The 21,709-nt window shown below is 39.8% G+C and overlaps 1 protein-coding gene across 1 annotated transcript in view; it reads left to right on the forward strand.

Moving 5' to 3' along the window:
- fbxl17 (F-box and leucine-rich repeat protein 17) overlaps positions 1-21,709 on the forward strand; it is a 256,804-nt gene that overhangs the window by 91,645 nt on the left and 143,450 nt on the right. The window contains exon 8 of the mRNA XM_034091053.2: positions 4,638-4,768. Within this exon, the coding sequence (XP_033946944.1) occupies positions 4,638-4,768 (131 nt within the window). The remainder of the gene's footprint in view (positions 1-4,637; positions 4,769-21,709) is intronic.

The following is a 21,709-nucleotide window of genomic DNA, read 5'->3' on the forward strand; positions in this document are numbered from 1 at the left end:
ATAATTCTTAAATAACTTCCCTTAACCTAAATATTTATATTGCTATTTGCATATTTTAGTAACTGAGCATTCCGAAATAATTACTTAATTAAATTAAAAGTGCTAATAAAACACATGATATTTAAAATCAGGCAAACAAAGTTTAGAGCAAGTAGTAAAGAAATTACTAACAAAAAGTACTTGAAATAAAAACAGAGGGACTGTGTAAATATAAGAATAACATATATTTATTTGTAATACATTAATGTTATGTTATTTAATTGAATGCATGCAAAATGTAAGCTTGACAAGTTGAAGAGTATTGCTGCTTCATATCGTGTTGGGCAGTTTCATTCATAACAATCCTATTTCATAAACTCTTCATATGTTTTTTTGTAAAGCACTTTGAATTCCCTTGTGTTGAAATGTGCTATATAAATACATTTGCCTTGTAAAAGTTAAACCAAAAATGGTAACTTAATTTTTTCTGTGAAATTAATGTAGTCATTCATATAAAATATGTATGATATATATTTAGTCAAGCTATAGACTTTAACAAAATGTAAATAAAAACACAAATAAAACCCTTGAGTTAATGTTTAGTGTGAATATAGTTATTGGAATATTCATATAATCAGCCCTAATGTCTGCGGCATGCATGTGTTTTCACGGGGCGGGACGACACGCTGGCCCCAGAGCAGCTGGGTTCTGCAGGTTTCACCGTTTTTAAGAACTGCATGAATAATGATCCAGGTGTAGCTACCAAGTCAGAGGAGACGAGTCAAACTCTGCCTGGTTACAGACTTCAGCCAACGAGGAGAAAAACATGCCGAAACCTCCACCAAATCCCCTGCTCTCTATTCTCTATTTCTCTCTCACTTTTCCCCCCTCTGTTTCCATCTCGCTTTTCCTCTCTGCACTGTCTGCATGTCTTGCTTTGTCTTCCACTCTGTCTGAAAAGAAAAATGCTTTCTTTCTCCCGTTTCTCTCCATTTCCTTTTCTTTCTATTTCATGCCTGTTTATTCTTGGATGACAGGAATACATGAGGCAAAAATAAGCTGTATTATGAGTGGAAATGTTTAAATAGGATTGGAACCATTACAAACTTTCACATAGGAGTCAAATTATGAGAATCTGTCAATTATGAGAAAACAAACACGGGCACTGTGGCATGTCACATTCTGGAGGTGCGACTAATTACCCAGTTTTTTTTTCCAGTTTCAATTCAGGGATTTGAAGGATATTTTTCTTTCGGCAAATGTCTGCTAAATGGTGGAATTTATTTTCTCTGCATTGCTTTTGCTACAGATGGATTAACAACGTTACACTTCGCTTTCATCCAGACATCTGCTACATTTTCTTTTTCTTTTCAACCTAGCTACACTCTCAGCCAATGAAAACTCACACTAGTTGGCCTGATTTCTCATTGGTTATCCACATCAATGAAACGGTTACTATTGGTTGTAGTATAAATACTACTATAGCAGACATAAGCACTTTTAAAGATTTTGAGAACAAATACTATTTTTGATGTCAGGGCTTTTAAAATGTACTCCAGGCTCAAAAACCATGAATACATAATGCAAATAAGTGTGTGAGTGTGTGTGTGTGTGTGTGTGTGTGTGTGTGTATATATCTTTGTGTGTGTGCAAGAGGAATTGTGTGTACGTGTCTGCTCTTGATTGAGAATTGTTGACGGTGTGAATGAATGTCTTTTGCTATGAATATAAGAGGTAGCAATCCTTTAGTCTACACCCAGGTCTGATTTTTATGGTGGCGCACGCACGCACAAAGTCACAGACCTACACACATATAGCAGCCTATTTCTGCATGCATAATTTAGCACTTTGATCCAACACTGGCCACAGGGGCAAATGACAAATGTGTGCTTTTTAATGTCCACTTTTCAGCATCTGCTAGTATATGTGCATTTCTTTGTTGATTCATAGTTATTTATTTTTTAACTTTCATTAAAAACTGCTGTTTATCATGTCAGTTTAGCTGTCCCTGATTATCATTGCTGCTTTCTTGACCCGTCTTTGCACACACAAACAGTTTAATGTGTGTTTAGTAAACATGTGCATATATGCCACAAACAAAATCTGTTTCATGTTTATTTCCTGCCAAAGCAGACCTTTTATCCCAAGAGGTGTGGATCAATCAATCAATCAATCAATCAATCAATCAATCAATCAATCAATCAATCAATCAATCAATCAATCAATCAATCAATGTTTATTTATATAGCCCAATATCACAAATGTTACATTTGTCTCAGTGGTCTTCACAGTGTGTACAGAATATCAGTATGACAATACGACACCCTCTGTCCTTAGACCCTCACATCGTACAAGGAAAAACTTCCAAAGAAAACCCAGTTTAAAGGGAAAAATGGGAGAAACCTCAGGAAGAGCCACAGAGGAGGGATCCCTCTCCCAGGACGGACAGACGTGCAATAGATGCCCTGTGTAAATTGAAAAGATAATACATGGATCTAATTTTGTGTGGGGCCACTATAGACAAAGGTAAAGGTTTGTATTTTTATTACATTAATCTCAGCTCAGTGCAGGATCAGACACTCGCTGTTGTTTGTTTGCAGTCAGTGTTTGAGTCACTGTGCTTTTATTCTCAGTATGTGGGGAAGAGTGAAGAGTGTTTACATATGTGCTTACTTCACCCAGAGGTCCTAGGTCCTCATGCATTCGCCCATGTGTTTTCATGCTGCTAGGTACATGTCATACCTATGGAGCGCACAATTGTGCTCAGTGACCAACTGTAAGCTTGTTTTCTCTGCCCTGACATTTACCTCACTGCTTCCCTTGCGACTGGCCTGAATATCATACCTCGATTATCTTGCATCCCTGGTGTGTGAGTGTAACAGTGTGTGCGTGTGTGCATGCACCTGCACCTTTTAAAGACTTTCTAGCATGTATCAGAGAAAATACACCTGTGCTGTGACTTGAAAAGCCTTTGGTAGTTTCAGTGAGCAGGAGCGCTTGTTGAACAGTGCGCCTATGTGGATTTCTAAGAGTGTGTCAGGAAGTAGAGATTTTGACCGGAGGATTAATCTAAACCCCCTCTTATAAAGTATTCAGATCGGAAAGAGGGATTATTGAAAGTCGGAGAGATGATGGAAAGTGAATGTTCATATTGGTTCATAACCCCTCACACCAGGCACATAATATTAAACAGTAACAGCAATGTTGTATCATTTATCTGCCATGTTAGGTTTCATTACATGTGGCAGTATACAAGTTTACTCAGTGTTTAACCTGATTTTCTTTCCACATTCCTTGAGGATACATCAAAACCGTCCATGTAATTCAGCAGGCGTGTATCCTCCATCAAATATTTATTCTCATTTGGTGCACCGCTTATCGTAACAAATCATTTTCTGATATTTTTTTACATTTTTTGTGTTTCATTTATAAATGTTGGGAGTTTGACTGCTCAATTTCACTGGTCCATTTAAGATTAAATTCCATTTTTTCCCTTTTCCATGGCATACATATATATACGGAGCCCCTAAAGGGACATGAAAAAAGAGAGAAAAAAAAGTCGGGATAGCGGGTTAGTATCTCGTGAGCACGAGATACTAACCCGCTATCCCGACTTTTAAAAAAAAAAAATGAGAAAGTTGGAGGAAGTGGAGTACACAGGAGACAACCATTTCATTGCAGACTGTTATATTTATGTGGGGAAATGACAGAGCATACATTATTTGAGATATATTTCGAACTCAGACTTCATTTTAAGGAAATTTCGGCCAGGGGTGTAGAGCTATTTGTTTTTAGGGAAACAAACACTCAGAACACATACACACAGAGCCAGTGTCGGACTGGCGATCAGGACGTTCGGGACGAATCCCGATGGGCCACCAGGTCCACTGATTCCCCGCAACGAGGCTCCCTCCGTTGACAGTTCACTAGCCCCTCGGTGACAGTTTACGTGGGCTGGGTGAGATTTCCAGGCTGATTTTTTGTCCCAGTCCGCCCCTGCGCAGAGCACGCACACACGCACGCACGCACGCACACACGCACGCACGCGCGCACGCACACACCTTGGTGACCTGACATCTCCTTCATAAAACTAATAAAAGGGGGAGTAATCAGGCAGTTCAATGTGTGTAGAGGTGTATGTGGTTAAAACGTAGCAGCCTGCGGTCACGCTTTAGCTGTTTGAATTAAGGTAAACACAGTGTAGGTGGTACGTAAAAGCTCTTTGAGCGCTGGTGCTGCTCTTCTCTGAGTTACACGTCCCGCTGCCTCCTGGCCGAAATGTCCTTAAAATGAAGTCTGAGTACGAAATATATCTCATAATGTATGCTCTGTCATTTCCCCACATAACCATAACAGTCAAAAAGAAATGGTTGTCCTCCTAACTTTCTCAAAAAAACAAAACAAAGTCGGGATAACGGGTTAGTTTCTCGTGCGCACAAGATACTAGACAGGTTATCCCGATTTTTTTTTTTTTCATTTTCTTCTTCAAAGAAAGAAATAACAGGTTTCTTTTTTTAGATGTGTTTTTTGAATGTTTAAATGCATACTGTTCTTCTTTAAATATTAAAAACATTTTTTAACCTAGCACTTAAAAAAGAAGACATCTAGTTATTGGATGATTAAATAATTCAAATATGTGTGTGTGTTTCGTCTTATAGCTACGGAACCTGAATGTCCTGGATCTGCGGCACATCTCAGAGCTCAACAATGAGACGGTGATGGAGGTGGTGAGGAAATGTCGCAACCTCAGTTCCCTCAACCTCTGCCTCAACTGGAGCATCAACGACAGGTATGTCAAGTGCATAAGTCTGTCAAGTATATAAGTACCACACTTGGTATCGATCAATGCGTTTTTTGGCCCGCCAAGGAACGGATACAGTCGTTCTGTCTAACGAAAACAAAAAAGTTAAAAGTCATTGCATTTGGAAAATATAAATGTAAGAAACCTTGGAAGAGGCAATTCAACTAAAAAACCTCCATGTGACTGCCAGGTCTGTAATAGGAGCCTTAGTAAAAAATAAACTACAAAATAAATCAAGTTTTATAATAAATCCAATACTAATGCTTTTGCCAAGACTTAAAGTAAATCAAATGTATGAAGGCCACTTGATCATTTGACTAATGGCTCTTTAGGGTCCAAGTTGGCACAGACATCTTTCATTGATTGGTCATTTTTCATGATGTTTTTATGCGTTGCTGTAATTGATGATTGAAACGTTAAAGTTTCTTCTCCGCTTCACAATAATATTCACAAATATGCCTTTGTTTGTAGTAAGGATCCTTCTGCAATAATGCACATGTTTTCAGACTATTTGACTCTTGAACACTTGGTTTCAGTAACATAGACAAAGGCAGGGAAGAAGGCTGTTTTCTGATCGAAACATGGAATGGTGGTCTCTAAATATAACAGAAAAATATGTGCAAATGTGTTATGAGAAGGACAATACATTCATCATTGCTAGGCTTCAAGGAGGAATGTTTTGGTGAAAAACAAAGAATATAACCACGACTGTTGTTTGTTCTCAAGGAAAACTCCACAGGGTACTTTTAATCTAAGCAGGACCAATTGAAAAACATTTTGAATGAGTTTTCAATTAAATCAACTAATCTATTAGTCAATTAAGGATTTTAATAGCTCTACTCACGGACACTCTCACAAACAACATTTGGAGCTCATTATTTATATGCTTCATAATCAAACTCTTGTATAGTCATTTCATTTGCAGGACACATGCTGGTATATTGTGCATACATTCAAAAACACATACATAATGGATACAGGCCTCGTGCAGGTATTTCAACTCTTGCACAGGGAAGGATGTCCGTATGAATATTGAACACAAGTTGAAAAGACAACCAAGAACTTTTTTCTTTTTTTTCCCCCTTTCTCTCTGCAACGGTAAAGAACCTGTGCAAGAGTAAAGCATCTCCTCTTTTATTTATTATCTTGTGTTTTATTCATACATTTGTATTTAATCTATTGATTTACAGCTTAGGCTGTGGCTTCTCTGCCGACTGTACTCCCACTCTGGCTTAGGAGTGTGAACACAATATTGAATTTACCATGGCGCATAGCAACAAAGGGTATGTGTGTGTCTGTGTGTGTGTGTGTCTGTGTGCATGTGTGACATTTTTCTTGCATTATTGAGTAAACAGCAGACATGTGGTGGGAAGGTTATGGTAATACCTTACCAGCCTTCTTTCAATCAAAACACATGGAGTTTGGTGAAATCCCCAAAGCACATGGCGTTATCAACCTCTTCCCTTTATCACGCACGCACGCACGCACGCACGCACGCACGCACGCACGCACGCACGCACGCACGCACACACACACACACACACACACACACACACACACACACACACACACACACACACACACACACACACACACACACACACACACACACACACACACACACACACACACACACACACACACACACACACACACACACACACACACACACACACACATCCTTTTTATTGATGCCATAATGATATTTACTGCATTGGTTCAGGAGCTGAAGGTGTATGTGTGTCTGACTGGATTTGTCTGGATCACCTGTGAGAATATTGGAATTGAAAATGCTGTGTGTGTGTGTGTGTGAGATAAAGCTAGCGTGTTGTGTGTTTGTTGCAGCATGCAGTTGCTGTGTTGTTGGCTTGTGTATTAAGCAGAGGCTGCAGGGGAGTAAAAGGCCGAGGCGGACAGTCTTACATGCTTGCTGCTCTGATGCTACTGTACCCCACCCCAAAGAAGTATTTTTTATTTTCTTTAAAGATCCATCAAAAGTAGTGGAGGGCCATTTCCATTGCCCTTCCTCCTGGACCTGCAGATTTGTGTGTTTGCGTATATTGTGTACTTGCTTCTCAAGGAGCAAATAAAAGCCTCCAGTCCGGTCATAAGCCGCTTTATTGTTACACTTTACAGTCACACAGTTCGGCGCAGTGAGGAGGAGAGGGTGTTTATTTAAGGGAAGAAACTGGCTGGGTGGTCGTCACAAGTGTGTGTGTGTGTGTGTGTGTGTGTGTGTGTGTGTGTGTGTGTGTGTGTGTGTGTGTGTGTGTGTGTGTGTGTGTGTGTGTGTGTGTGTGTGTGTGTGTGTGTGTGTGTGTGTGTGTGTGTGTGTGTGTGTGTGTGTGTGTGTGTGTGTGTGTGTGTGTGCTTTAGCCGCAGCTTGCCAAACTGTGATAATGTGTTTCCACTACAAACTACAGCCTTAGAGCAATGTGTCAAGATACCAGAATTACGACTTAATTTGTTTTTGTAATAAATAAAACAAAGGCATGGGAGGAGTTACAAATAAGCTATAAAACAACAGGCATTAATGATTGTACCATACTGTGTTCAAACATTTAATATTCAACCAGGACAGGAGAAACTCTTAATTAAGATCAGCTCCTTAAAAGTTCACATCTCCCCAGTCTCTGCGGATGCAGGTTGTGGCTCTTCACGGCATGGTTAAGTGTAACTAACCTCATTGTGTTTGAGAGAGATTTTGTTTTGATGATAAGACATTGAGTTGACAGTTGAATGTGATGGTTGGATTGTACACACTTGGATTTTCAATTTAGTTTTTCTATTAACCTCTTTTTTTTACATGTATTTTGTACTCAAATTAGGACCATGATTCAATTCAAATAAGAATTGATAAAATCTGAAAAACATTTTTTTTATTATGTCAACACTCCTCATCTGATATTGGTTTGAAAAGTAATATTTTATATATAATTGTTGTATCTCCCTAGAGAGGCTAAATTGTTTTATTTGGCTTAAAGTTGAAAGATTCAAAGGTCATCGGGTCACTGCTGTTGGGAAAGCTAACACACACCCACACACACCCACTTGTTGTCACAGTGAAGACCAGAATGACTAACATTAACTCAGCGAGGGCACAGCTGGGTCAGCTTTGGTGAGCGTGTTTCAAAGTGATGACAGTGTGCTGTGAGCAGGTAAACAGGCGGAGGAAATGACCCCTTATTTCCAGGATCAATTTGTCCCCCCACAAGGTGCAATTTGAGAGATAGAGCTCCTTGGGAGGTAAAGCACTTCAGTAATTTCGTCCCTTCTTCTTCTTTTTTTCTTCTGCTCTCATCTTATCTGTAAGATAAAATAAAATAATAAACCCTGTGTCCTCTGGCTCCCCTTATCTTCCTCAGTAATGGCCAAAAACAGCGTCCCGGTGTAAGAAAAGCTGGTATGTCGACCAAATATGGGCTCCCATCGTCACAGTCTGACAGGCAGATTGTGACAGTAGGACGCCAATTTTGAGTTCACCCTCATTTCTTGTGGAGACAGGAAGTGATGTGCTGCAGGTGGCCACTGTTAGCCCTGTTATTTTTCTGTATTCCCTTTCAGCAATGATCGCAGACCAATGTGTGATTGTGTTTTTCAAATGTTATAGAATTTGAAAACGGGGAGCGTGTCGTGATCAAAGTGGAACAGCAGCGCAAAATGATGGCGCTCACTTTTGAGAACCAAGTTGAAAACACAGTGTCAAAGTTAAATGGTTATCTTTCATTTTCTGTTGCTTGGTGTCCTTTTTTATCTATTGCAGAAACATGGTCTTGCTTTTATATTGTGCCCATGGCGTAGTTGTTGTTCTGTGTTTGTTCTGTTGTGTCTGTGCGTAGAGATTCTTTTATATCTAGAGTTATTTGCCCAGTGGAGACTGTTGACTTAATAGTATCATTTTTCATTTGTCTAATACGTTTTTATTATATTGTACATTATTTGCCAGAAATAAGGAGATTAAACATGGATTTTATGTGAATTTTATCCTTCTGTTTGTATGTGTGTGAGTGTGCTGCAATAAAGTTTCCGGAAACGCCTCTTCAGTGGTTTTGGTCAAAGTCAGCATCTATTCTGCTAACATTAACCCTGCCTCACACAGCCTGTGTTGACATGCAGATTTATGTGTTCCCCTCCGTCTATGTCGGTGTATGTGTTTGTGAGTAAGCTCTGGTCAGTCGGCCAGTAGTCTTCACTGAAAGCAGATGCATGGAATAAGTGAGTCATTTCTTTTGAGTTACGTTTTGTTGGAAGCTTTTCCCAAAAACCCTGGTATTTCCCTCTCTTTCTCTTTCTCTCTCTTTCTTCTTCTCTTAGTCTTTCAAGCAGCTTCATTTAATTCGGGGAATCAATATTCATACCCTTTTTTCTTCGGGCCAACATTCTCTGCATATCCATCACTCATGAGCATCACAAATCACAGCCCAAATAGTCTGTCCTACATTTTTGTCCCCTCTCACACAGTCATCGGACTACGTGAGGGATGACCGGGGGCCCTCTCTGACTTTCAGGAGCTTATAATGTGGGAAATAATTGGAGAAGCATTCTCTCCGAATCACACCTTCTCTAAAACTGTGAGGTGTGTGTATTTGGAGGCGTTTGCATTAATAATAATAATAATAATAATAATAATTCCTTACATTTATTATAGCGCTTTTCCAGATGCTCAAAGCGCTTTACAAATACACATTACACATATCATACATGCAATGGTCATGCATTGGAAGCTTATTCCAAATAGCCTCTGTCGCAGCCAGACCCCACAGTGCCTGGAGAAGTGTTAAACCCTGAAATCGTATACGTACATGATACACATAATAATGATGAACGACAGTAGATGATCAGGACCTGTATGTGTCAAGTTTCTGAGAGTCTGAAGAGCGAGTAAGAGAGAGAAGAGTTAAAAGACTGAGGAACATTTACCAAGTGATTTTCTCCTACTCAAAGCAAAGTCAAGGAGCTACACTTCAAGATCAAATCATCAAATGTATGCTCACCAAGGTATGACCAATCAGGCTAAAAATATTCTATTAAAGGAGCATTACACCTTTACATTCAGATATTCTATAAAGCCCAAATGATTTAACCATTTTATTTAGTTTCATTTGTGTGAAATCTGTTACATTTCCATTAACAATTAACGCATACAAACTAAAAGATAGGCTAGCAAACTCCCTACCGGTTAATGTTTATACTTTTTACAATCATAGATATTTGTTGACGACCCTAAGAGAACTTCAATCTGTATTTGTGCATGGCTGCGTGTCTGGCCTTTAGGACAAGCTTTCACTGCAGGCCAGCAGGTTTCCTTTGTGCACACCGGCTGACACTTCACATTAGCGTTATCAGGTTATTAGCAATGGGTTTGAATTTGAAAATACCTTGGACACCTTTGAGCCTCCAGCCATTTAAATGCGGGTGCAATTATAGTACTTTAAATGTCCTGATAAAGCATGTTTACCTCTCGACAAGAAAAAGGAGGTTATTCGCTTATTATTTAATGCTGAAAACCTTATTGTTTCTGTTTCAAAAATCATATCAGAAAATGCTACAAATGTACAGTCTGAAATAAGTTAAAAACAAGGGGGTTTTGCTCATGAATAAGCACAGTTGTTATATAAAATGTGTTAGATATTATGGGATAATTGCTGGTCACCAACGAACATTATGTACAATAAAATATAATAAAAGGCCATTATACTCAACAGGAAAAAGTTAAAGATTTTTTACCAGTTATCTGTCATTTGTTAATTTTATAAAAAGGGGCCTTGGTAAAAGAGCTTGTAGTTTCCTCCTTCCTTAATTCCTTTCTTAGCATTTTCGACACAAATAAGGACTACCTTCAGCTGAGTGTTGCTGCTGAAGAAGTATAAGGACATACTTATGGTTTCTGCTGGGTACGAATCCTCCAACTGACCCCCATAGCTCTGAGTTCAGCACACAGATTAATCTCTGTGAGAGAAAGCATGAGACTTTGGGAAAGTGAGAAAATCCCTCAGGTAATATGAAGTGTCTACATGTATTGTATGACCTCACTACACATATCTTTCCTCTAGCACACTATTTTCAGGTTGCTCTCTCTTGTTTTTTCTGAATGCCATGAAAAATGTCACCGGAGCCCAAACCAGCGACTGTCAGTCATTTGTCCTTGTCTTGTTTCTCCACCACCTGTCCCTCCAGATTCAAGCAGAGGTGCTGAGGGGCCGTCCCCTGTCCTTGTCGCTTCTCTTTCTCTACTGTATGTTCACACAGACAGCAAGAGGATCTACAATGTTAGTAACGCTACCATATATACCACTGTATGTTTTCTCTCCCTCCAGTGGTGAGCTCATTGCCATACGGCAGTCACACGATTTGTAAATTAAAAAACCCCGACATTTTTTATTTACTCAGGCCTGCGCTGTTGGAGCAGATTGGCTGTCAGCAGAGATTACAGTCCTGCTTAGCAGAGTGAATACACAAGGAGAGCCAGTGTTGCCCTGTTGTCAGACACGATGGTAGGAAAAGCTGCGGGGAAAACCAACGAGGTGTAATGGAGGCATAGTGATTAGGTACGGCAAATGCACACGTATGTATGTATCAGATTTTCAGTTCATTTCCCTCTGTTATGTCTTTCATCAGGCACTTATTCTCTTTTCTTCTGTTTTTCGCACTTCATCTCTCTTCCAATTGTCTTTCTGTGTTACTTCTCCTATTCTCCCTCTTTCTGTCTTCCTCTCTGCCTGTCACACACACAAACACTGAAGTGATTATTTCTGGCAGGTTGGGTGTGAAAGTGTGCTATGATAAACATGCTGCCTTGGTTATTCATTTTGAGTAATGGCAGCGTCAAACTCCAGTGCGTTGATAAGTATCGGAGATGGAGGAACATTGTGGCGCGGCGCAGAGACACAATGAAAGCAAGCAGCTGGAGCTTATGGGCTACAGCAGCGTGAGAGCTGCTGTTGTATTCAGGGACAGATCCAAGACCAGCAGCCTACTACTCCTCCCTGTGTATGTCAAAACCTATGGAAATGTGTGACATAAAAAAGTAAAATATGTTACTTTACAATCCATTATGCTTGCCACACAACTCTGCTGCTCTAAGGTGTTAAGTTTGATTGGATTGCTTTCATTTCTGGAAGTCATAAGACTTTATTTGTGATATGCTGTCAGTGACAACTAAACAGCTGGTGTATTTAAAGGGGCTTTAAGTATTCTTTGACTCTATTCACCCTCTCTCAGTGACTAAGGACTTGCAGCACCAACAGTTCTTGCCAGTCATGGTGGCAATGTTTTACAAAAAATGATCTACATTAGAGCTCAAGGTAGCGAAAACGGCAAAAATGAACATACATGTCTGGTGAGGAGGCAGCGTTGAGCACTGTTAGATTTTATTACTTTAATTCTTTTGTTTTTTATTTTCTGTCTGCTTTGCTAATATGACATGTTAGCCACATGTTCTGGTTCTGATAGAATTATTTCAGCATTGATGTGGAGTACTGCTTTTTAAATGCCAGATTAGAGTACAGTATCACTCTAAATTCGAAACATTGATGTATCTCAGCAGCGTTTAAATTACCTCGTGGAACGTCCAAATGTAATCATTGTATGGGAAACCCAGCATCTCACAGCTGTGGAACCACATTAGACACAGACCTTGAAGCGCTAATATCTCATAAAATGAGTCATGAGCCTTACACTGAAACTGAGCTGAAATCCATGCTAACAAAATTGTTAGCCCTCGACATCATCATTATTGGTCCCATTTATACCAAACATGTTTTTACAGTTATTTCGTTTTTTCCCATGTGTAGGTTTACCGTCATGCTCAGAAAGTTATTACTTCTTCAGGATAGTAACAGACCAGCAGATAAAACAATAAGTCAATGGAGACCATGATTTATAACCTGCCATTGGATTATGCCAAATGTATGCAGAGTAGATTGTGCATCTTCCGAAAGGTCTGCGCTTAGAGTAATCTTCTCTCATTTGATTTTCCCCTTGATCCTATTGTATGTCTTTGTTTTTAGACTTGATCTGACTTGTAAGCTTTTATCCAATTCCTTCGTTCTTGTGGATTTTTTTTCCATAATAATTCCACTCTGAAGGTTACATTTTGGCTGAGTGGAATATTGAGCAGGAAATCTGATTGTTTGATTTATCTATTTCATCAGCAACATCTTACATGGTTTTCTGACCTAACTTCATGGGGGGGTTTTTCTCAGAAAAGACAAGTGCATTTTTATCTCTAATGTCTGACTTATTTAGCAAAACCCTTCCTTGCTTGCTCAACACAATCATTGTTTTTTTTTTACTGAAGATTTAATACAGTATCAGTCAATCCTGCTGTTTACAGTTTGTCTACCAGACAAACAAATGGGGTTATTTGTTTCTGTGCATATCTTTGTACATGGATACTTTGGTCTGTAGCCAAAACGATATCTGCCAATGCATATTGTATTTTTTTTTCTCGCTTAATGTGAGCTTAATCAATTATGGCCTCTAAGGCTCTGTGTGTGACTCTCACTTAGGGAGCCTCGGCCAGAGAGAGGTGTGTCCAGCGAGCAGTGTGTGTTCACCAGGTTGCTGGGTGTGTGGGTCCTGTGTAAAAGTGATTTGAGTCGCTTAGAATCAGCGTGTCAAAAAGCAAGTAGGTTGTGTAATTGCACAACCAAAATAACCGAAGCAGTGGACTGAAGATGGTGACTGTTGAAGAGATTGGGCATCAGCACACATTTTATATGGCTAAAGGGAGCCTCCAATACTTCAAATTACATTCAGACAGTGGATTCTTTCCTTGCATAAGATGGCAAACTCTACTCGATGTCCATTTTACAACACACTTACATTGTGTTTTTAGAGTTCCCTATTACATTTCGCACAACATGGTGTAAATCAAAGCCAGTGGTATTGGATTGAGTCTAACGAAGCTATGCAGAGGTGGAAGGTTTATGAGTAGTTCTGTTTTTGAGTGAGTAGACTGGTCAGGATTTCAATGCATAAGTTGAATTTGTTGTTTGTGAATATGTTTGGCTTACAGGTGGTACACAGCAGGGACTGAGGCTTATTATGGTTATCCATACCGTGGGGTCAGAAAGTTGCCCGTATAATCTAAAAGGTAAAGAGACCACGGGGCGCGACTGCCCTTGTTTCACTATGCTGGAGACCTTGGCCGGTGTTTGAGAAACAAAGCTGTCATTTTCTCTTCATCTGCTCTCTATGGCTTTTGGAATACTGGGTCAAATGAATAAAACAAAAGCCATGTTCAAAATTATTCTTGTATATGCTCATCCTTTTATGCCTTATTTCTTTATCATCAAATGAGCACATGTCCTCATGCCCTTGTTCTATCCCACAAGCACTTTATGTATTATTGCCCTGTTCTTTTTTTGAATTGCTGTGCTGCTTTATTGAAAACAACCTTTCCCTTTCTTCCTTCCTTCCTTCCTTTCCTGCTGTTCTTTCTTCCCTTCTTCTCATTGCTTTGTTTCCCCCTCCTTTACTCCCTACAGCGTTCCCCCATTCCCTTTGTATTGCACTCATTTGTGTGATCGCCTTTTTCTTACCCACAGCACATCCGCTGCCCCACAAATGAGAGCAGGGAGAGTGGGAGAGCAAAGGGGAGGGCGTGATGCAGGGCCCTAGGAACAGGGTTTAATGAAGCCAGCCTAAATGAATTTACTGCTTTCCATTGAGCCACTCGGTCCCATGTGGCGGACTAGCACCTTATAGCCATTGTATCAGAGACCCCCCTCTCTGTTCTGCTACCTGTTTGTCTGACACCTCTGTAATTAGCCGCCACTATTGACGAGAGTAATTGCGTATTAGAGCCGTGTTCTGTTTGGGGAGCCTCAAAAGTGAAAATTTGTATGCAAATCTTGAGAATAAGGCCTAGGTTAAGAAAATTACCCAGGGTTTTGAGGCCATTTTTATACTAAAGAAAGGCCTGCATGCTAAATAGAGGGAGGGGAATTTGCGTCTGTTTGAATTGCTTAGGTGGGGTATTAGTCTCTAGGGATAAACATTTTTGCTGCGTTGCTGATTCACTATTTCAAATTGGTATTTTAAACAGTACTCTGTAATGGGACCTGAATTATAAAGTAAATTGGAGTTATTAACCGCCATTGTTGCTCACCTGGTTTGTATTAGAAGCTCCTGGGGACAAATACTGAGCTGATTGTTATTCATTGTCTTTGTTTTGGTATGCATGTGCTTGTGTGTGTTTGTGTGGGTCTAGCCTCTGGAAAGCCTGCACATGCAAGCTGCTTGGTAGCAACTTCTCTGGTCAGGAACAGAACTGCAGACTCAGGAACTTGTATTGAATTAACCTAACCTTTTTTAATCCATTACTAAAATAAGTTTTGAGTGTATTCTAGCTAGTTTTATACTAGTGATTCATTAAATTAGGTTGCACTATTTATTTAAATTGAGGAAGACTCCACATCTATATATCTAAAACTAACTAGGTCTTATTATTTATAAAGAGCTGGTGTTACCGATTGCTCGACCATAATGTGATTATGATAAATACATGTCATTGCATTGCATATCTATGTACAATGTATGCTTATGACCTCACCGGCCAAGGACACTAATGGCCCGTCTACACTACAGGCATCAAAAAATCTTGAAGCTGGGCGTGTCTGAGGCTTGGCGATTTCTCGCGCCCAAGGCGACCAACAACCAATCAGGAATCTCCCGCCCGCCTCCGGCATACAAAGCAATAGCAATGTTAAAACGAAGTAAACTGGATATACAATCCCCAAACAGACGAAAACCTACCAGTTCCACCCACTGTCTCTGCCACCTCCCTCCATGCCTGGCTCCTCCGGTTTGTATCCCGGTAGATGAACAGAGACTGATCATCCAGCACCGGGTGATTCACTACCGCTCCATTTTTTGAATATGAGGAAATGACCTGCGTACTCTCTCCCAGCATACACGCAGTTTGATTGGCTAGCGCTTGTACTGTCAGATTTGCATACGCATGATTTAATTGGCTGATGCCAAGCATCGAGCCTCAAAAGTTGAACATTGCTCAACTTTTGATGCTCGCGATGCTTGCAAAGCCACGCTCCGCTCCCCACAATGCAGTTCGGCGAAGATTCGAAATCAACTACGTCACCCCATTCAAGTGAATGGGCGAAGTGTTGAAAGCATTTTTCGATGCCTGTAGTGTAGACGGGCCGTAATGCAGACACACACCCAAGAAAACTCACCTCCCCCTTTCTTCCAGTCAACACAAACCTGCCCAAGCCATGATCTATGGCCCGTCTGTGCTGATCAGGCCATCAGAAGCCAAACCTCAAATGTAATGTTTGGGAGCAGAATGATGCATTAACCAGAAACCTCCAGGAACTATGGGAAATCTGACTTAACTTAACTTTCTAATTTCATTTCAGCCGCAACTGGTATGAAATGGCCTCCTCTGTCTTTGAGCAACTGAACCAAATCGCAAGATACAACTATTATTCATATGTGGTGTGCCTCCATTCACTGTTTGTGACTGCTTACTTTTATTCTTACATTCATTTCCTGGTTTTTCTCTCCCCAGAGATGAGCTCCAGGCCAAGTTCTCTGCTGTACCTAAACTTTGCATTTAGCCTGTGCAGTTTGGTTTACCTTTAGGCATTTGGTTGGTTTAACATTAGCTAACCCGACTTTAAGATAATGCGTCTTTTAAGTTGTGCCTTGCCTTTATGAGGTCAAATAACAAGGTCAGTGACAAAACTGTGCCCCGGCAGCTGCGGTTGGTTGTCTTGGCAAAAGAAAAGCAGAACCGTTGCTTGCTATTCTAAGCAGCCTGTTCCTGGGCTTTTAGGCAAAGTTACACTCTTAAAACACTCACACATCCATTTGTTGTGCTTCAAATGAATATTTCACAGTCCCTGGTTGTGGCTTTAGTTTCAGGTGTTCACATTTGACAAATCATAAGAGATAAATATCTCTGACGTTTAAACGTTTACTTTGTCAGACCTAAAGAGTGTTTGGACTTATATGATGCTCGGCTCTTATAGCTTGCTAACACTCTTATGTTTTTTTGCCGTCGGAGGTCTGCTTCCATTACCTACTAAGCCTTTGTCAGATTGCAGGGCTGTGAAGCTGTCCCCTATCACCACCGGTAACAGTGGTTTCCAAGTCCCAGTCTATTCAGCTCACGCCGCCACCCTTCAGAGACTGGTAATAACTATTTGCTCAGGCTTATACATTCTCACCCCCCGACTTTCTTTTTTTCTGTTTTCGTCCCTTGCTCCATTCACCCTCCTGCGTTTACTGAATCTATATTTCCCTTCCTCCCTACTTTACTTTGTTCCTCTATCCAGCCTTCCGTTCTTCTCTGGCGTCATCTTTCCTTTCGTCAAAGCAATCACTATTTAAACTTTCCTCTGCTCCAAGGTCCTGTCAGATCCCCTGGAAGCCAAACACCATTAACAGAGGTCTCTAGAGCCTAGCCAGTATGTGTATGTGGGTGTGTGCGTTTATATGTACAGTAAGTGTGAATTTTGCGGACCTTTTCCAAGTGAAGGCACAGCATGGTGATATGTGTATTCACATTGGCGTTGAGGGTATCTCCCCTTTCTATCCTCTGGATCTTCAATAAGAGTGTGAACTCTTGGGAAATCTATTGGCAGCTGATTCAGAAGATTACGGAAATTCGGCCTGGCGGGTGGCAGTATAAAGGTGGTTGTGGTGGGGGGGTTAGATGAGTCTGCCATAACCCAGAGAGAATACACATTTGAATTGTGTGATATCTATGACCTTGTGGTATGAGGTTTTGGAATCACCTAACCAAATGGGAAAACAATTCAAGCTTTTGCTGAAACACAAACACACAAATATGTTCCTACAGTATGGCCCGAGGCAGAGGAAAACACACTCTTTCTACAACCTCCCAACGTTTATGTTCTGTTTGAAAACACGTGTTGTTAACATTAGAAGTGTGCCTGCTGTTGTTTAAATATGAGTTTATAAGCCAATGTATAGAGCCTATACTTATAAGATTTTTTTTAATCAAGCATTTATTAATTACAAAGGACTTGGTCTATAAAATAAAAGACGATAATAAAAAACGCTAGACATATATTTCCTAAGCCCAAATTGGTGTATTTTGTTCCACAAAAGTTAAAACAACAATAAAAAAGGTTTACATAACAATAAATTGACCAGTTTATTATGATTTAAATATCAGGAAAAGCAGAACATTAATTGGACAACTTGCTTGACAAATTACTTAAACAATGATTTTTGCTGGGTTATATTTCTACTGATCAAGTAATCAATAATCTTGCCTTGCCTTGTATTAATTTAAAACTTTTTAGAAGGTTTGAGGCAGTTTACCAAATATTTTTCGTCATTAACACACCTCTTCGCATACGCAGATTTTCACATTTATGTTTCATTTTGGACTTGAAGGTAACTTGACCTTCCTGAACCAGATGTCTATTTAGAGAGTGGGAATTATAGAGATAGAAAGTAAGAGGGAGAGAAAAACCTGTTTCATTAGTGGATTGAAGGAGCTGTAACGTGATGGCTGGTTGAGATGGCTACTTAAATGTGATAGGCCATTAGCCATTCATCCCTACTACACTATTAATGCAAGGTATAGAAGATGCAATCATGCAAATCACTCTTCGATCAGAGCCTTTCATAGAGGAATAACTGCTGACGGCGTGAAGGGTGAGGAGTATTCAGAAAGAGGTGGAGAGTAGCAAAAGTCCTACATAAAGAGAAACACATGTAGTGAAGTACATTTTCGTCTGCTATCCCTACTCTTCACAGTCTTACTCTACATCTCTCTTTGATCTTGCTTTGTTATCAATTTAAAGATGTCATGAGTGCAATGTCGGGGCATGAAGGGGGGACTTAACCTTGAGTTTGGTTAGATGCTCAGTCTGTCTCTGCTCTTTCAGCTATAACACCATACATATATTTTTGTATTAACAATATCAAAGAAGCAATACATTTAGTATATTAATAATGACTTGAGTCGTCGATATAAGCAATAACTCTTAGTATAACTGACTCTTAGTTCATTTTGAGCCTTAAAGGTCCCCTATTATACTCTTTTTCAACAAAATGTTATAGGTCTCACATATGCAAAACATGTCTCTGAAGTGTTTGGCTTGAAATACCAAACAGATCATGCATTGTAGCATCCCATGAGCCCCTCCGTTTCAGCCCTGTTCCAAAAGTGCTGATTCTCTGGCTGTAGCTGTAAATGCAAATTAACTGCTTCTCGTCGCCCCTCTGTGGAAGTGTTTGGTTTAAAAAAAACACAATGGTGCTCTAGGAGGAGTTCAGGTGATAAGGTGGGGGGGGGGGGTACCTTGGTTAGTTAGTTGTTTTCATCACGAAGCGGCCAAATCTGATCAGCTCATATTCTGACAGGTTTTAATATAGAAGGATCAGCACAAAAGAGACAATCTTTTTTCCTGAAACTTTCTGAATCTCTTAAAGGTGGGGTAGGTAAGTTTCAGAAAACGGCTCGAGTGCACTACAATTTGAAAGTACACAGCCGAAAAGAATCCGCCCCTTCCTTCAGACTTCCTTACAGAGCACCTCCTCCAACACACATGAACGCGCACATGACGTCAGCAGACTGGTGAAAGTGGCCGCCTGTTGCTGGCGAGTCATTGAAGTACTGCTGCAATGCACGCCCAATGAGGGCACGAGATACATTTCTGCGTGCACGAGATGGAAGGCTGACAGACAGGGCGGCAACTTTTTACAGTATTACGGCTTCCACAGATGACATTTTTGTATGGATTTTTTGTCAAAGCACTTAAGATATTCATTGCTATCGGGATGTTAAGAGCATTCCATGGAATATAACAAAAAGTGTATCTCGAGCCGGTTTCTGAAACTTACCTACCCCACCTTTAACACAGAGAGGACACATATGTATGTATGTATGTATGTATGTATGTATAAAATACATGAAACAGTGGATTTTGCATCATAGGTGACCTTTTTTAAAAGGCCCTCTTAATATGAAAAGAAAACAAGAAGGCATCTCATACAAACATGCTGAACTGGCATTTATCATTATGACACATTCTGGCAAATTAATTAGTAGCTTACCTTATAGCAACCTTTGCTGATGGCGTCCCGAGCTCTAAATCCAACCCATATTGATTAACTAACAAGCAATATCACAATATGATTAATAGAATAATATGTTTGTTTATAAACAAACTAACAAAGCTAAATAGGGTTGTTATGTTTACACCAGCCCAACCCATAATGTAAACTGTAAGTCTATACATATATATAGTCCCCTATATATACAGTCCCCTATATATAGGGGACTGTATCATGCAGGTGTATTCCTTAGGACCCGGATGTGAAGTGTAAAGTTGTTTGAATGAGCAGTTCACAAAATAATCTGCAACACCTGAGGCAAAGCTCTGCAGCAGTGCTATAAAGGTACTGGCTACCTGGCTCATTCCCTACTGATAGTACAATATACTCGAAGATGGACAGTGTGGATTGTCACAATATTAAACTTGATCCTGACCACCCACTTACATATTGCAAGAACAGCATACAATAAATCAGCTTTATTGAAAGCTAAACTTCTAGATTAACTGGAAAGTCCACATATAAATACAATGTAATGATTGAATATGATAAAACTAAACATTAGGGGGTGTGTGGGGTCATACTTTAATAATGTTAAACCTTATAGGGTCTTTTGAAACATGCAGGACATCCTTTTATATGTTTGATAGTTACACTTTCCAAAATGTAGCTTGGATCTTTTATTTCTTTGTAATATGCAGAGATTTCATTTGATAGAAGCCCTGTCACTGATAACTCAATTGTAACAACAGTAAGGTTCCTCAAATGTGCCTCCTAAATCAGTCCACATCCTCTTTAATACATAGGCTGAGATATGGTTCTCCTTGGACAGTCACTTTGAGCAATTGAACCTGACAGTGAATTTCCCCAAACTACTTTTACAGCATCTCGTAAAATACTTCATCAAGCCTCAACATTTTTGATTAGCATATTCACCTAGGATAGGCTGATGCGGTACATTTAAATTAATAAGCCACTAACTGTACCACATTTCATAAGTGAGAGAGGGAGAGAGGGATAGAGAGGGTAAGGCAGAGAGATGGATGCCTTTTTTGCCACCTTGTGAAATATGTAATTCATCTTCATTTTAACGGGTGTTGTAAATGTCAGGGCACAGATCTTCTCTTAATGAAAAGATCACGCTGTGTCCAAACTTTGACAAATGTTTCTGCTCTGAGCCTTAAACTGGGGAGTCATCCCCCAGTTTGGATGAGTGTTAACAAACTCAAGCTGCTGCCTCCTGCTGTGCAACCTGAAGTTGTTAGGTTTCACATCAAATGCTGCTCCATCACCTGTTGTCCCTGCTGTCTCACTGTCAAGTGTGCTCACCGTTGAAATGTTGGCTGGTGATTAACCTTGGTCTGTAATCTCAGAAAATGTATTTAAATTTGGTGTTTACTTAATCCGCGATGGAATCACTTAATCCAACATGAATACATCTTCAGATAAGGATTGTGGGCCAAGATAATTATAATTATAATAAAAATTATAATTATTATGATTATTTAAATCATCCATGGTTGTCCATGAACTGTCCATTTCTACCTAAGATGTTTCTCTTTATTGTATAAAATCATTTTTCTTTTTTAGATTGCATAATGATAGTAGTGAAACAGTTTCCCATGTCTTTAGTTACAAATCAATCTTCACCAGAATATGACAGATGTTACAGTACAGTTTGATGTTGCACCCCATTGGGCTGATAGTGGTTTGGCTGACCCATAATCAAGACAATCATGCATTTCTGCAATGAGTCATCATTGTGCTTCATTACATTTGTTTGCTGTGTTTATTCTGCACCATAAAAAGAATGGGCAAAGCTCTTATCCAAACTAATTTCACTGACGAAGGTTTTTAATTTGCATGATT

The sequence above is a fragment of the Pseudochaenichthys georgianus genome, chromosome 9 (assembly GCF_902827115.2).
Source record: "Pseudochaenichthys georgianus chromosome 9, fPseGeo1.2, whole genome shotgun sequence".
Lineage (NCBI taxonomy): Eukaryota > Metazoa > Chordata > Actinopteri > Perciformes > Channichthyidae > Pseudochaenichthys > Pseudochaenichthys georgianus.